At 36.6% G+C, this 17731-nt stretch overlaps 1 protein-coding gene across 16 annotated transcripts in view; it reads left to right on the top strand.

The window, feature by feature from the left end:
- Window positions 1-17731, top strand: part of MYCBP2 (MYC binding protein 2) — a 283602-nt gene that overhangs the window by 103495 nt on the left and 162376 nt on the right. For all 16 annotated transcript variants that reach the window (XM_045054591.1, XM_045054579.1, XM_045054571.1 and 13 more), the window contains 3 exons: window positions 3989-4106; window positions 9738-9942; window positions 10544-10697. In XM_045054591.1, the coding sequence (XP_044910526.1) occupies window positions 3989-4106; window positions 9738-9942; window positions 10544-10697 (477 nt within the window). The remainder of the gene's footprint in view (window positions 1-3988; window positions 4107-9737; window positions 9943-10543; window positions 10698-17731) is intronic.

Below are 17731 nucleotides of genomic sequence, written 5' to 3'. Positions count from 1 at the left end.
GCCATCAGCCCAGAGCCTGATGCGGGGCTCGAACTCACGGACCGCGAGATCGTGACCTGGCTGAAGTCGGACGCTTAACCGACTGCGCCACCCAGGTGCCCCTAGCTGCTGCTTTTTAAAGTGAATGTCAGAAAGTTAGAGCTTTTCTATATTCACCCCTGCCATGAGTCTACTAACCCTCTTTTTAGTTTGTTTATTTTGTTCAGTATGCTTCTAAATGTCTGAATTCTGTATTCTTTTTAAACCATTTACAGTAAACTTAAACCTGGATATTTGCAAAGAGATTATATAGTTTAGATACTTTAATTCTCTGTTTTCCAGTAGAATTTTGATCATTCTTATAGTATTTTTGAGTTTCATCTTTTTCTTGCTATCCTGACTGCATTCTGCATTAGTATATTTATTACCCAATCATAGTATCTGGAACCATTTAGACAAGGTTGAAATCTTCATCTCCTACCAACTATGTGACTGACTGCAGTTTACTAGACCTTAGTTTAAATATCCCATAGGATTGTGGAAGAATCAATTCAGTGTATGTGAAATGCCTAGTGTGCACACATGCATGCAAACATACACACATGATTTTTCTTTTCTGTTCTTGTGTTTTCAAAACAATAAATGGGCTCACTAATATTATGGAAAGAGTTCAAAGACTATGTATTAGAAGGTCTGCTACCGGCTCTTGGGAAGATGCTTTGAGCTCTTCAGATCTACCTATAGAGTTATTTTGATAATCAGTTATACAGTTTATGTGAAAGTGCTTTGCAAAATTGCAGATAAATTAACAGATATAAGAACGTCCCCTTCATTCTTTGTTAGTGGACATTTCTGTTAGAGAGCATTAGTTCACCGTATAACCCTTTGAATGGACAGTTGTCTTTTTGGCAAAAGTCTCTATAGCTCAGAGTTGAAAACGATTTACCTTTCACTACTATTCTTGGCCATGTTACTCCATCCTCAAGTCAAAAAACTACCGCTCTTTTGAGGCAAGATCATTCTGTTGTACTCCCTTTTATTACCTACCGTTCAGTCATTGCCTTTCATTCACTGAAAATTTAGTATCTGGTTCACAGTGTTTTCTGTCTCTGAGTCTTGTCCCATTCATGAGTGACTTCAGTATCCGTGAGAATGGTCCCATACACTATACCTATCTTGGCACCTTGTATCTAATAAACTTTACTTCCACATTCATGGTGGTTATTTCCAAGACCCATCTTGGATCAAGCATAGCTCCAACTCTGAATTCCTAAGTTTATAAAAAGCTCATAGTCTGATGATAGCTTTACTTTACTTGGCCTTTGACTTTATCAGTACTTCATTCCCCACTGCACTCTACATTTTTACTCTCTCTGACCTTTTTTACTTTATTTTCTACCCAACTTAGAGATTGTTATGGATTTTTTTCACCTATACTCTTACCAGCAACCTCAGTTTTTTTGCCCTCTTGGTCTTGATAATAGGGCATGGCAACACTTCCTGCATGAATCAATCTATCCATATTTTTCATATCTAACTTAGACTTCTGGAAAAAAGTAAATCACCATATATGTGCAGATTGTTAAATGATTTCCAGATTCAACCAGGTCTTCTACAATGGGCAGTAATTGTTCTGTTTTGTGGTTTGGGACTATTTGGTTTCACATCTCTTGAATTTGATGAAAGATATGGGATCTCTCTTCAGAACAGTAGGTATAAGAATATATACATAAAAGTTGGCTTATGGGGCACCTGAGTGGCTCAGTCAGTTAAGTGCCCGACTTCAGCTCAGGTCATGATCTCATGGTTTGTGAGTTCAAGCCCCGCACCAGGCTCTGTGCTGACAGCTCAGAGCCTGGAGTCTGTTTTGGATTCTGTGTCTCCCTCACTGTCTCTCCTCCTCCTCCTCTGCTCGCGTTCTGTTTCTATGTCTCTCAAAAAAAAAACGTTAAGAAAAATTAAAAAAAAAAAAAAGTTGGCTTATAAATTTAGGAGGTTCACGGATGTCCTGAAGTTCACTCATAGGCTTTCTAGAAATCCTTTGGATCTGAGTTAAAACTCCTGGTCTAGATATTTATTTGTTCCCTTTACCATCCCTTTTTTGTAATCTTCATATTCTCTGCTTACCCATTTCCTTCTTCTCTCAGCATGTGACTTCTGTTCACATCACTGCAAAAATAAAAACCATTAGGTGGAAAATTCTTTAGCCCACCAACTCTACACACCTACCTGCATCCATACTATTTCTTTGCTCCTTTTCATGTTACTTTGAAAGAAGGACCTGTTCTTGTCCATGCTATGAAGCCTTTACCCTAGGGATCTAGTTCTGTTTCATTTCTCCTGTCTAAACTGTATCTTTAGCCTTTTTATCTTTACTCACTCTTGTAAACTTAAACAAATTTCTGTCTCCTTAAAAGGAACAAAGCCTCTTTGAGCTTCATTTCCTCTTTAGCTGTTGGTTCTCCTTTCTTTTTTCTGTTTTGGGGCAGAGATTCTTGAAGAGGTTTTGCATAGTCTCTGGCCCCACTGTTAATGCCTCATCTGCTGTAGTGTTGTGCCTATTTCCACCAGAGACTTTTTCCTTGCTAAATCCCATGGTCACTTGTATGTGTCTTTGGAGTGTTTAGCATGTACATTATATCCCCCTTCTTGAAACTTTCTCCTCCAGTGACTGTCTTCGTGCCACATTTTCCCAGAGTTCATGCTTCCTCTTTGTTATGTCCTAGATTGCTGTGAGCTCTTCTTCCTCTGTCCGTCCATACCTGAAGTGTTGGAAAAAACTCATGATGAAAATTAGGATCTCTTCTTTGCTCTAATTGTCTTCCTAGATCTCTCATTCATTTTCATAGCTTGAGTGAATGTTACCACCATCTACCTTGCTGCTTAAGCAAAAACCTTCCTGCCAAGTCTAGTCAGTTCCTTTCCTTACACAGCTATCATACTCATTCATTTCTTTGAATCCACACTGTTTTTAGTTCAGGCCTTTATCATAACTCATCCAGATTATTGTGAAATTTTCATAACTAGGTTTCCAGGTGCTAGTCTCGCCCTTTCCAACTCAGTTTTCATTGGAGCCTGAATAACCATTAAAAAATATACTTTATGTAATTTTTAAAAAAATTTGAAGTATCATAATTGTCTGAAACAGAGTTCCCATTATGTGTCAACTGTTTCTACAGTGATTATTCTAATTACAGATAATGATTACTAAAAATGGTGAATAAATGGTTAGTAAAGTGATACAAGGATGGGGACAAGGATGGATACAGTGGATATGAGCGTTGTCATTTATTCAGTGTTAACTGTGTGCTGGACACTGAGCCAAGCACTTGATGTATATAAACTTCTTTATTGTTCGTAGGAAGCCTATGGGGTAGGTACTAGTTAGTACTATCCTCCATGTTATAGAAGAGAAAACTAAAACACAAAAAAGATGAGTAACTTGCTTAAAGTCATGGTCACAATGCTGTTGGAGCCAGGGTTCACACCCTGGCCATCTCATCTAGCTCTAGAGTTTAAGCTTCTAGCCACTGTTGTAGTGCCTCTCATCGTATCCCACTCTGATTTCATTAACTACTGTATTAAAATCTAAAATTATAGCTCAGTAAAAAAAAGGTAGAAAAAAGAGTATAAAATTGATTGTTTTGTATAGTTCCTGTTAAAGCTGTGTATGATTTTTATTTCATCCAACAAATATTTATAACATGACTTTTGCTATAAAAGCAAAAGTAGCACCAGTCTTTGAGAAAAGACAGAGATTGTGTGTCCATAATTAGAGTAATAAATTTAGGAAATCTTTTTAATAATCTCTATGAAGTCAGTGATAACCTCTTTTACATCTTTGTGGATCTAGGTGGAAACAGGCATATAGTACCTCAATAAGTATTTAGTAAATATACTATTAGTGCCTTTTATGTCTTCGATTCCTTATTGCAATGTTTATTTATTGCTTTTTATTTCAGTTGAGGCCTGTAAGAAATTGACTTAATTTTTTTTTTTTTTAACCTAGGGGATGTCCCACCCTTGTTCAAGCACTGCCAGGCCCTAGCACACAAGTTACTGCAGGCAGCAACCACACGGCAGTACTTTTAATGGATGGACAGGTCTTCACATTTGGAAGTTTTTCTGTAAGGAATTTTTTAAGCATTAATAGTATTGCATTGTACCATTGCCTTACAATTTGTCTGTGTTAGCTGTTTTTTCTGGTTTCAGTGAAATTCTTGTGTTATAATTATTGCATATGCATATTTCCTGTCTCTACATCTAACACACACAAGACCTGAATGACGTTACTTTGAAATAACTTTCTTCTCCAGGATAGCATTAGAATTTATTAAATTTAACAATGTATTAGAGTTGGACATGCTTATTCCAGGTCAAAATTCTTTAAACATTCAGTAGAGCTAATTCTATCATTTGGAAGCGTATTTCCCAACTAGCTTGCGCAGATTGATTTTTCTTAACCTATAGAACTGTTTCTAACTTAGCACTTCTTAAAGGCCTAGTTTTCTTAATAGATTTATTTAAAATTATAGTTTCCTTTTTCCTCTCCTTCTCTCTCTCTCTCTCTCTGTTTCCCTCTGTTTGCCTGTTTGTTTCTCTCTTTTTGCCAAAACTTCAAAAGAGTAAAAAAGGCCCTGAGAGTTTTGTATAGTTTGGTCATAATAGAGATCAAGGAAAAGCCTCATAAGACTTTAAGCCTCATAAAACCTATACCATCTCTGTCATGGGTAACTGTTTACAACTCTATAACCTAAATTTCTGGGTTGGAATTTGCAGCTATTGATTTTTCAAAAATATGAATGTGAACTTTAAGAAAAAATCTTTTCGGGTACCTGGGTGGCTCAGTCAGTTAAGTGTCTGACTTAAGTCATGATCTCACGGTTCATGAATTTGAGCCCCGCATTGGACTCTGCTGTCAGCATGGAGCCTGCTTGGGATTCTTTCTCTCCCTCTCTCTGCCCCTGCCATGCTCTCTCACTTGCTCTTTCTCTCAAATAAACTTGAAAAAAAAAAAAAAAGAATCTTTTATTTGGAAATAATTTTAAACTACAGAAAGGTTGCAAAAAGTAAGAGTAGTACATAGAACACCCACATACCCTTGAGCCAGATTCATCTATTGGTAACATTTTGATTTGCTTTATAACTTTTACATACATGCTCTTATTGTCCCTTACACACTCTGTGGGTGTGTGTGTAAAACTTTTTTTTCCTGAATCCTTTAAGAATAACTTTACATATATTGTGACCCTTTACTCTTGAATACTTCAGTTTATATTTTTTTGATTGATCCAGTAATTACTTTTTGACTTTTTTTTTGTCTCCTCTAATCTATGATCAGTCATTGCATCTGATTATCATGTCTCATTAGTCTCCTTTAATCTGTACCACACCCACACCTTTTCTTTGTCTATTATGATGACATTGATGTTTTTGAAGAGTATAGTACTTTTTTTTTTTTTCCTAATAAAATGAGCCTCATTTTTGTTTTCTCTTGCTATTTTCTCATGTTTAGATTTCAGGTTGTGCATTCCAAGCCAAAATACTATGTAAGTGATGTTGTGTTCTCAGGTATCACGTCTGGAGGCACAAAATACCCACCTGCCCTTCATTGGTGATGCAATTTTTGATTACCTGGAAAATGTTTAATTTCTCTACTGCATAATTAGTATTTTTTCCCTTGAAATTAATAAGGAATTTATGGGTTGATTCAATTAAGTGAGTCCTATTAAAAAGACAGTTGTAGGGTACCTGCTTTTCATGCAGTTTCCCCCTAGATTTAGCATCCCATCCTTGCCTAGATCAGTCTTTACTGTAACAGTTGCAAAAAGATGATTTTCTAATTCCAGCACGCCATCACATTTACCAATTGGCTCTTTGCATTTTAGTGTAAGCAAGAGCCCATCTTATTTGTTTCATACAGACGCATGTATTTGTATTTTTTTCATTACTGTCCTTAATTATTTGGTTGCTTCGATTGTCTCGTATTTCATCGATTCAAGTCCCTTCAAGCTGGCTCCTGTGTTCTTGTGACATGCCCCTTCATTTTTGGGAGCATTTCCTTATTTCCTGGCATAACAAGATGTTTCAGGCTTACCTGTAAGCCTAGAATCAGCCATTTCTCTGAGAATGCAGGTTTGTTTTAGTGGGGAATAGGATTAGACACCCAGTTGAGCACTAGGTATATTTATTGCTATGGGGTGTCTTTATATCCCCAGTACACATATATGTACATATATCTATACATGTAAGTATTTTAGAAATCATAAGCCCATACCAGTCAGTACCTCTAATTCCATTTCATCCCTATAGGGGTCTTTCTTACCTTGACCCATTCCATGTTTGTTTTGTTTCCTTTTTCCACAGTAAGAATTTTGGCTTCTAACAATATTAATACATTTATTTCTCATTCAGTCAGTCCTAAAATATGGGTACAATAGTTTTATATTTGATTTTCCCCTCACCACTATAAGCACAAACTCACTGAAAGGAGTTCAGGATTTTCTGTCGCTCTCGCTCCTGCCCCCTTTTACCTGTGTCCCTCCCCAAAGCTAAAGGTATAAAGTCAAGTATTGTGTTTATAAGTCACGTGGCTTTTTCTTCTTACCCCAGTTCAGTGGAATTATGTTATTCCTTTGGAATAGAATTGGATTCATTTGCATCAGTTTGCTTTTTGTTTCATTTTAAAAAATAGTTAGTATTAATAAGAATAGGTACAAATAACAGATTCTTTGTGAAGAGCAGCAACAGCCAAGGATTACCCTTCTTCCCCTTGTTTCTGAAAACAAGCCCTTTTTCAGATCCATTTGTCTCACCCTGTCCTGGGGCAGGGGTTCATCTCTGTAAAGTGAGTAAGATCTGATGTCAGGGGCTAAGGGAGAAAGAGAGATGACCTTTCAGCATGGAGGAGATCACCTCATCCTCAAACAATGAATGAGGCTCCCGAGGGGTGTCAGCAGTAGTAGAAAAGGGGCAGATGCAGGAGACTGTTACACAGTGGCCTCCTTCTTCTCCCTGTGGTAACAGGCCCCCTAGCCCTTCCTGGGAACACACAGGTTAAAATGCTGACGCCTGACATGTCATGCCCCCTTTGAGCTCTCAGACTTCCAAGGAGAGAGGCTTGTGGCCCAATGCACTGTTTCAGTTTGTTTTAGTTTTAGGATCCCTCTTCTCATATCCTTAGGTGTAATTTTATTTTTTGAATATGTAGAACATTGACATGTTTCTAAAAGTTAAGTTATGCAAAAATAGTATATACTCTGTCAAATGTCATTTCCCCCCTATCCGTTTTACTCCATGCTTGTAAGTAATAAACTTCATTGTTTTCCAGTTTATCCTTCCTGAGTTTCTTGTAGGATTAATAAATAAATAAATAAGTACACACATATACTGTACATCTGCATTGTATAGATACAGGTTTGTGTGCATATATGTATGCGTATGTATGTAACACATGTATCTATAATTATTTCCCCTTCTTTATTTTTCAAAAGGTAGCATTTTATATATGCTCTTCTGCACTTTGCCCTTTTTACTGTACTGTATTTCCTGGAAATCACTCCATGTTCGTAGAGATCTTCCTTATTCTTTTTTTTTTTATTTCTGCATAGTACATTGTACATATATACTATATTTTATTCAGTCAGTTTCTTATGCTTGGACATTTAAGTGCTTTCCAATATTTTGCAACAAAACAATAAATACTGTTAGAGGTGTATCTTTGAGGTAAATTTCTAGAAGTAAGGTTGCTGGGTTGAAGGTTAGTGCCTGTGTAGTTTTGTGAGATATTAACAACTCCCTTCTGTTTTGTATTCTCGCCAGCAGTGGATGAGAATACCTGTTTCTCCACAGCTTTGCCAACACAATGCACTGTCATGCCTTTTAATTCGTGACAGTCTGATGGGTGAGAAGTGGCCCTGCACACTTTGAAGCCTTTTTCCTGTAGCTGGTGCTGTGAACCTTCAAGCCCTTGACCTACATTTAGTGTTTTGACATTAAGGGTTAGGTTTTCTCTTTGGGTAGATGATTTTACCAGTGCTTTTTCCAAGTCCTCTGTACTCCTCTCTTCTTCTCAAGCCACCCCTGTTGCAGGCTTCACCCCCTCCAACTTGCAGTGGCAGGTGGGTGGAGAAAATGGTTGGAATTTGTTTTATTCCTCTGGTTACAGGTGACTTAAAGGTCAGCAGATCTGCTGTTTCCTAATACTGCTGAAGGCTTGAGTGATGTGTGGTTTTCTTTGCCCTGTGTATTGGTTTTTCTATTGTTTTGCGGGGGAGGGGGGATTGTGAATGTTAATATTTGAAATCAGACAACCATTATTGCCCTCTACCCCTAGAAGTTCTAGTTGTGAACTTCCATGAATTTAAATATGGTTTATGTGTAGCCATATTCTGAATGCCTGGGGTTGTCCAGGCATCTGTTGTATTTTTACACTGCTTTTCTTTACATTAGTTGGTTGATAGTAAGGGAGTAGATACTTATTTCGGTAGTTAATGACAAATAGAATTATTTTTCTTCTGAAAGCATAATGTCCTTGAATATGATATATTTTGCTCACTGTTCACATTCTTACGGGGTTTTTTTTTGTTTGTTCTGTTTTTTTTTTTTTTTTTTTTTGGTCAAAAAATAAGAACAGACATTGAAAGAAGCTGAGAATAAACATCAGGGTTTTTTTGGCTTCTCTATTCCTGTGCTTGCCACTTTTCCCTCCCCTGGCTCAGCCCAGGGATTGAAGTTCTGTTGCTTTTGCAGTCACTTTGTGGCTGTGGTTTCTTGCTATGATGTTGGAGTGATAGAACTCACTAGAAACCTAATAGTTGGGGTGAGAATTAACCAGGCTGTTTATAGTGCTCCAGACTCCCTTGTTCTTCAGCTTTTTTGCTAATGGTTTCTCATTCCCATTACTTACAGACAATGATGCGCTGGAAGTCAAGATCCAGCATTTTCCACCCTCCAGAGGGTTTTTGGAAGGGAAGTTTTTGTGGGGGGAGGGCGAGCTCCTGAGCCTGGGGTGGATGAATGTTTACCTATCCACCATCAGCATTCTTTTATAGCTACTGGCTTAGTGGAGAAAGGCTTCCTCTTATTTTTTAAATTAAACTCTTACCTAACCTAGTACCTGTGGACAGCCATAGTTTTAAATAAGTTAACAATTATTTACTTAAGATACCATTCCTTAACATTGTTTCTGCTGTTTATCTTGAAACATAAATGAAATAACTTACTAACACATGATCATGTGAACATACTTAATTTTCAAATTGTATTCACAAGTTGTAGTATTCATTATTTTGGGCTTTACTCAAATATTTTCAGACTGTGATTTTAATAGTGACTTTCATTGTATACTGTCAATATCACAGTGATTTTTTTTCAAAGTGAATTTTTTAAATGAACAATTTGTAATACTAATTTTTTTTAACATGTTATATATTGTACTTTCCATTTAAATGTAGGTAAAGACAATATTTCAGGGAGATTTCTTGCATGGAAAATATTTAGCTTTATTATTGTTTTTTAATAATGCATTTTGTGGCTTATTAGGAGCAGAGTTTCTAAGAATAATAGAAATTATTTTATTTCTTTATAAATTTTGGTCCAAATTTCACATGAATGTCATTAATAAGTAAAAGTACTAACAGTAAATAAAGAATAATTTTTCATAGAGCTATTTTTGTCTACTGTCTTCTTAATTTTATAAAAAATCAGATATTTTTTTATCCAATAATGTTGTTATTATGGTTTATTTAATTTTTTAGAAAGGACAACTTGGCAGACCAATTTTGGATGTGCCATACTGGAATGCAAAACCAGCTCCCATGCCTAACATTGGATCAAAATATGGAAGAAAAGCTACCTGGATAGGTGCAAGTGGGGACCAGACTTTCTTACGAATTGATGAAGCACTTATTAATTCTCATGTACTTGCTACATCAGAAATTTTTGCCAGTAAACACATAATAGGTAATATCCCTAAAAAACGTCCTTCCCAAAATCATTTTCTTGATTGATAGTAAATGATTCATCATCTTTCCTTATCATTAGATAAGTCTTAGAGCTTTTTGTTTTCTTTCTGTTTGAAGAAATTTTAAAGAAGCTTCTAAATGTCTGTGTTTATATGAGTGTTTATAAGCTAGGGAGTCGTGGAAATATGAACCAAATTGAAGTAGGATAAACCCTGTGTTGGAAGGAGGAATTTTTGTATATTAGTTCTGGTTAGGTAAATGGTAGAAATTAATTTTTATGAAAGGTTATGTAAGTCAAACTTTGAAGTTCCATCTGTAGGTATCAATCTATACTTGTGTCTGTGATACCATAAATAATTATATAATAGGGTAATATAGATTTTAAGAGCATGTGTTGTGGATTTAGACCACCTGAGGTTTTAGTCCTAATTCTATTACTTAAAAATGTTTAGTTAATCTATCTCATCTGTCTCATCTGTGTCTCATCTGTGAAATGGATATAATAATAATACTTATCTTATAAGTAATACTTAATTTCTAAGCTGAGGGTATGTAAAAGGGTAATGCATTTTTAAGATGTATAAATATCTTTCCTCAAGGCTTGGTACCTGCTTCTATGTCAGAACCTCCTCCATTTAAATGTCTTCTGATCAATAAAGTGGATGGGAGTTGTAAAACTTTTAATGACTCTGAGCAAGAGGATCTGCAAGGATTCGGTGTGTGTCTTGACCCTGTGTATGATGTCATTTGGAGGTAAGCTCTGTTTATAAAATAGAGTAGTGAATAAGTTTTGATCAAATTATACTTTTGTGGTGATGTAAAATTCATGTATAAGCAGACTTTACATACATAAGTACTTTCCTATTTAACTGTGCTTCCTGGGACCTTTACAGTGTAGTGCAGTGATTAAGGCAGCCAGGCTGCCTCAGTTTATCCCACATCCACAATTTGCTTTCTGTGTCAACTTGGAATAGTTATCGAGGCTCTATGTGCTTCACTTCTCTCATTTATAAATTTGGAATGATAATAGTACCTACCTCATAGATTGTTAGGAGGAGTGAAGAATTTAGAGCTGAGGCACATAGTAGGTGCTATAGAATTGTTTGCCACTGTCATTATATTAAGCACTTTTACTTTTAAGAATTCTGTTCTTATTTTTGGTCTTTCAGCAATCATATCTAAACTGCGTAGAGCTCATTCTTTTTTCATAAATATTGAATTATTACCGACTATGTAGAAGAAACTGTGCCAAACATAGTACAGAATAATTAAGGTAAATAAACTCGCCCTTTATGAATGCACATAACAGAATCCCCAAATTGGTAGAGAAATGTCGAAATGTATAGGGCTACCAAACTCTGGAAACTGTAAAAATGTAGAGAATGGATACAGATACACTAGAGACTCAAGTTATATTGTATTTGTTTAAAATTTATTATGGTGCTTTATATACATAATGAGTAAAGAAAAGTGTTGTCCCTTTCAGCAACTCTAGGTTTGAATACTAGTAGGAGGTGTCCCCTGCATTACCAGAGTGACTTATCACAGGACTTACCTCCCCCGCCCCGCCCCAATCCCTTGCATTGTTTATTTGGCCAACATCAGTGGACAGGAATTAGATAAATTGAAAGGTTTAAGTAGCACCAGTAAGGAAAGGCAAAAGGTTTTTTCTGTCTTCCTTCCTCTGCACGTGCCTGCTTTCATTTCTATCAGCCAGCCACGTCTTAAGAGGCCATGCTATCATTCCTAAGGCTGCATTCAGAGTGAAGTAATTATATTGCTTCCCAGGTTGCTGACCAGCATAACTATCTTTCTTGGACACTTTGTGAGAAGGTCTGGAAGCCAGAATTGAGTAGTGCTTTTCATTCTCCTTGGCAGCATTACATAGGATAGATTAGATAATGAAAGACTGCAGGCAAGTAGTCTTATAGTAAATCTTACGGAGACATGAAATACTAGGATTCAAAATTAGAGTGGTCATGTGGGATAGCATGGAGGGTATAGAAAGGCAGATGGTGTAAAGATAGACTAGTCATTAGTTATTTACTGATTACAAGTCCATACACAAGAGACTTAGTTACCAAAGAGCAAGCACTGGTTTGGACCTAGGGTGTTTTATTTTCTAGAATCTTTATAGAATATGTATAACTTTTATATGTTTTATTTTTAAATGAAGTAAATTTGCGTTAGCAAAATAAAAGTTGACAGGGTGGAATTTGTTTATGGATACATTCACTAAATTAGAAATGCATTCTCTACATTAGTTAATAGCAGAACTGGATTCTAATAGTATAACTAGAGCCATTTCCTAGAGTCTTAACAGAACTCAGAAGTGTGGTAGGCAGTTAGTTGAACCTTGCCTTTTTCACATATGGTGATAACATTGGGAGAGATGATCTCAAACGTCTCCACAGTCCTTTGTTCCAGAACAAAGATTGAGAGATGAAGAGCAGTCACTCCTCCAGTGTTTCACTAAAACAGCTGGAGGGTGTTTTCTTGTAATCAGAATTAGAGTTTTTATTCTGTTATCCTGACTTCAGGCTATTTTATGTCCTTTGTGTTTTTCACTAGGGTACTTGCATTTTAAAGCTGTCATAGGTACTGCAGATTCAGTATTAGCTTACTTTGACTTTCCTTCCATCTAGAATGCTTCTTTTTGTAGTCTTAACAGAGAATTTCTCCTGTATAATTAGAAATTTAACACCTATAAAAAGCAGATGAATGTTAAGAATAGCAATTTTATTTCGCACTTCAAAATATATACAATTAATACATGAATATGTGTTTTCATTTTTAAAAAAATTTTTTAACGTTTGTTCATTTATTTTTTTAATACAAAATTTATTGTCAAATTGGTTTCCATACAACACCCAGTGCTCATCCCAACAGGTGCCCTCAATGCCCATCACCCACTTTCCCCTCCCTCCCACCCCCCCATCAACCCTCAGTTTATTCTCAGTTTTTAAGAGTCTCTTATGCTTTGCCTCCCTCCCTCTCTATTTTTTCCCCTTCCCCTCCCCCATGGTGTTCTGTTAAGTTTCTCAAGATCTACGTAAGAGTGAAAACATATGGTATCTTTCTTTCTCTGTATGACTTATTTCACTTAGTATAACACTCTCTAGTTCCATCCACGTTGCTACAAAAGGCCGTATTTCATTCTTTCTCATTGCCATGTAGTATTCCATTGTATATAAAAACCACACCTTCTTTATCCATTCATCAGTTGATGGACATTTAGGCTCTTTCCATAATTTGGCTATTGTTGAAAAAGCTGCTATAAACATTGGGGTACAAGCGCCCCTATGCATCAGCACTCCTGTATCCCTTGGGTAAATTCCCAGCAGTGCTATTACTGGGTCATAGGGTAGATCTATTTTTAATTTTTTTCAGGAACCTCCACACTGTTTTCCAGAGTGGGTGCACCAGTTTGCATTTCCAACAACAGTGCAAGAGGGTTCCCGTTTCTCCACATCCTCGCCAACATCTAAAGTCTCCTGATTTGTTAATTTTAGCCACTCTGACTTGTGTGAGGTGCTGAGTGTGGTTTTGATTTGTATTTCCCTGATGAGGAGTGACGTTGAGCATCTTTACATGTGCCTGTTGGCCATCCGGATGTCTTCTTTAGACAAGTGTCTATTCATGTTTTCTGCCCATTTCTTCACTGGATTATTAGTTTTTCGGGTGTGGAGTTTGGTGAGTTCTTTATAGATTTTGGATACTAGCCCTTTGTCTAATATGTCATTTTAAGATGTCTTTTCCCATTCGTTGGTTGCCTTTTAGTTTTGTTGACTGTTTCCTCTGCAGTGCAGAAGCTTTTTATCTTCATGAGGTCCTAATACTTCATTTTTGCTTTTAATTCCCTTGCCTTTCAGGATGTGTCAAGTAAGAAATTGCTGCGGCTGAGGTCAGAGAGATTTTTTCCTGCTTTCTCCTCTAGTGTTTTGATGGTTTCTTGTCTCAAATTCAGGTCCTTTATCCATTTTGAGTTTAATTTTGTGAATGGTGTAAGTAAGTGGTCTAGTTTCAGTCTTCTGCATGTTGCTGTCCAGCTCTCCCAGCACCATTTGTTAAAGAGACTGTCTGTTTTCCATTGGATATTCTTTCCTGCTTTGTCAAAGATTAGTTGGCCATACTTTTGTGGGTCCAATTCTGGAGACTCTATTCTATTCCACTGGTCTTTGTGTCTGTCTTTGTGCCAATACCATGCTGTCTTGATGATTACAGCTTTGTAGTGGAGGCTAAAGTCTGGGATTGTGATGCCTCCTGCTTTGGTCTTCTTCTTCAAAATTATTTTGGCTATTTGGGGTCTTTTGTGGTTCCATATAAATTTTAGGATTGCTTGTTCTAGCTTCAAGAAGAATGCTGGTGCAATTTTGATTGGGATTGCATTGAATGTGTAGATAGCTTTGGGTAGAATTGACATTTTAACAATATTTATTCTTCCAACCCATGAGCATGGAATGTTTTTCCATTTCTTTATATCTTCTTCAATTTCCTTCATAAGCTTTCTATACTTTTCAGTATACGGATCTTTTACATTTTTGGTTAGGTTTATTCCTAGGTATTTTATGATTCTTGGTGCAGTTGTGAATGGGATCAGTTTCTTTGTCTTTCTGTTCCTTCATTATTAGTGTAAAAGAATGCAGCTGATTTCTGTAAATTAATTCTGTATCCTGCAACTTTGCTGAATTCATGTATCAGTTCTAGCAGACTTTTGGTAGAGTCTGTCGGGTTTTCCATATATAATATCATGTCATCTGCAAAAAGTGAAAGCTTGAATTCATCTTTGCCAATTTTGATGCCTTTGATTTCCTTTTGTTGCCTGATTGCTGATGCTAGAACTTCCAACACTATGTTAGCAAACAGCAGTGAGAGTGGACATCCCTGTCATGTTCCTGATCTCAGGAAGAAAGCTCTCAGTTTTTCCCCATTGAGGATGATATTAGCTGTGGGCTTTTCATAAATGGCTTTTATGATGTTTAAGTATGTTCCTTCTATCCCGACTTTCTCGAGGGTTTTTATTAAGAAAGGATGCTGAATTTTGTCAAATGCTTTTTCTGCTTTGATTGACAGGATCATATGGTTTTTTTCTTTTCTTTTATTAATGTGATGTATCACACTGATTGATTTGGGAATGTTGAACCAGCCCTGCAGCCCAGGAATGAATCCCACTTGATCATGGTGAATAATTTTTTTTATATGCTGTTGAATTCGATTTGCTAGTATCTTGTTGAGGACTTTTGCGTCTGTATTCATCAAGGATATTGCCCTGTAGTTCTCTTTTTTTTGCTGGGTCTCTGTCTGGTTTGGGAATCAAAGTAATGCTGGCTTCATAGAATGAGTCTGGAAGTTTTCCTTCCCTTTCAATTTTTTGGAACAGCTTGAGAAGGATAGGTATTATCTCTGTTTTAAATGTCTGGTAGAATTCCCCAGGGAAGCCATCTGGTCCTGGACTCTTACTTGTTGGGAGATTTTTGAGAACTGATTCAATTTCTTTGCTGGTAATGGGTCTGTTCAAGTTTTCTATTTCTTTCCATTTGAGTTTCAGAAGTGTATGGGTGCTTAGGTATTTGAACATTTCTTCTAGGCTGTCTAGTTTGTTGGCATATAATTTTTCATAGTATTCCCTGATTATTGCTTGTATTTCTGAGGGATTGATTGTAATAATTGCATTTTCATTCATGATTTTATCTATTTGGGTCATCTCCCTTTTCTTTTTGAGAAGCTTGGCTACAGGTTTATCAATTTTGTTTATTTTTTCAAAAAACCAATCTTAGTTTCATTGATCTGCTCTACAGTTTTTTTAGATTCTATATTATTTCTGCTCTGATCTTTATTATTTCTCTTCTTCTGCTGGGTTTGGGATGTCTTTGCTGTTCTGCTCTGTTTCCTTTAGGTGTGCTGTTAGATTTTGTATTTGGGATTTTTCTTGTTTCTTAAGATAGGCCTGGATTGCAATGTATCTTCCTCTCAGGACTGCCTTTGCTACATCCCAAAGCGTTTGGATTGTTGTATTTTCATCTTCATTTGTTTCCATATATTTTTAAATTTCTTCTCTAATTGCCTGGTTGACCCATTCATTCTTTAGTGGGGTGTTCTTTAACCTCCATGCTTTTGGAGGTTTTCCAGACTTTTTCCTGTGGTTGATTTCAAGTTTCATAGTATTGTGGTCTGCAAGTGTGCATGGTATGATCTCAGTTCTTTTATGCTTACGAAGGGCTGTTTTGTGACCCAGTAGGTGATGTCTCTTGGAGAATGTTCCATGTGCACTGGAGAAGAAAATATATTCTGTTGCTTTGGGATGCAGAGTTCTAAATATATCTGCCAAGTCCATCTGATCCAATGTATCATTCAGGGCCCTTTTTTCTTTATTGATCCTGTGTCTAGATGATCTATCCATTGTTGTAAGTGAAGTATTAAAGTCCCCTGCAATTACCACATTCTTATCAACATGGTTGCTTAAATTTGTGATTGTTTTATATATTTGGGGGCTCCTGTATTTGGTACATAGACATTTATAATTGTTAGCTCTTCCTGATGGATAGACCCTGTAATTATTATATAATGCCCTTCTTCATCTCTTGGTACCACCTTTAATTTAAAGTCTAGTTTGTCTGATGTAAGTATGGCTACTCAGCTTTCTTCTGACTTGCAGTAGCATGATAGATAGTTCTCCATCCCCTCACTTTCAATCTGAAGTTGTCCTCAAGTGTAAAATGAGTCTCTTGTAGACAGCAAATAGATGGGTCTTGTTTTCTTATCCATTCTGATATCATTTGTCTTTTGGTTGGAGCATTTAGTCCATTTACATTCATTGTTGTTATTGAAAGATATAGGTTTAGAGTCATTGTGATGTCTGTAGGTTTCATGATTGTAGTGATATCTCTGGTACTTTGTGGTCCTTACAACATTTCACTCACAGAATCCCCCTCAGGATCTCTTGTAGGGCTGGTTTAGTGGTGATGAATTCCTTCAGTTTTTGTGTGTTTGGGAAAACCTTTATCTCTCCTTCTAATCTGAATGACAGTCCTGCTGGATAAAGGATTCTCAGCTGCATATTTTTTCTGTTCATCACATTGAAGATTTCTTGCCATTCCTCTCTGGCCCACCAAGTTTCAGTAGATAGGTCTGCTACTACCCTTATGTGTCTAGCTTTGTAAGTTAGGGCCTGTTTATCCCTAACTGCTTTCAGAATTCTCTCTTTATCCTTGTATTTTGCCAGTTTCACTATGATGTGTCATGCAGAAGTTTGATTCAAGTTACAGCTGAAGGTAGTTCTCTGTGCCTCTTTGATTTTAATGCCTGTTTCCTTCCTCATATCGGGGAAGTCTCAGCTATGATTTGTTCAAGTACACCTTCAGCTCCTCTCTCTCTCTCTTCCTCTTCTAGAATTTCTATGATACAGATATTGTTCCATTTGATTGCATCACTTAGTTCTCTAATTCTCCCCTCATACTCCTGGATTTTTTTTTATCTCTCTTTTTGTCAGCTTCCTCATTTTCCATAATTTTGTCTTCCTATTCACCTATTCTCTCCTCTGCCTCTTCAATCCATGCTATGGCCGCCTCCATTTTATTTTGCACCTCATTTATAGCATTTTTTAGTTCCTCGTGACTATTTTTAGTCCCTTGATCTCTGTAGCAATAGATTCTCTGCTGTCCTGTATGCTTTTTTCAAGCCCAGTGAGTAATTTTATGACTATCATTCTAAATTCTTGTTCCATTATATTGCTTAAATCGGTTTTGGTCAATTCGTTAGCTGTCACTACTTCCTGGAGTCTCTTTTGA

Source organism: Felis catus, chromosome A1, assembly GCF_018350175.1.
Source record: "Felis catus isolate Fca126 chromosome A1, F.catus_Fca126_mat1.0, whole genome shotgun sequence".
Classification (NCBI taxonomy): Eukaryota; Metazoa; Chordata; class Mammalia; order Carnivora; family Felidae; genus Felis; species Felis catus.
The sequence above is the reverse complement of the archived record's forward strand: the minus strand, read 5'-3'. Positions and strand labels throughout refer to the sequence as shown.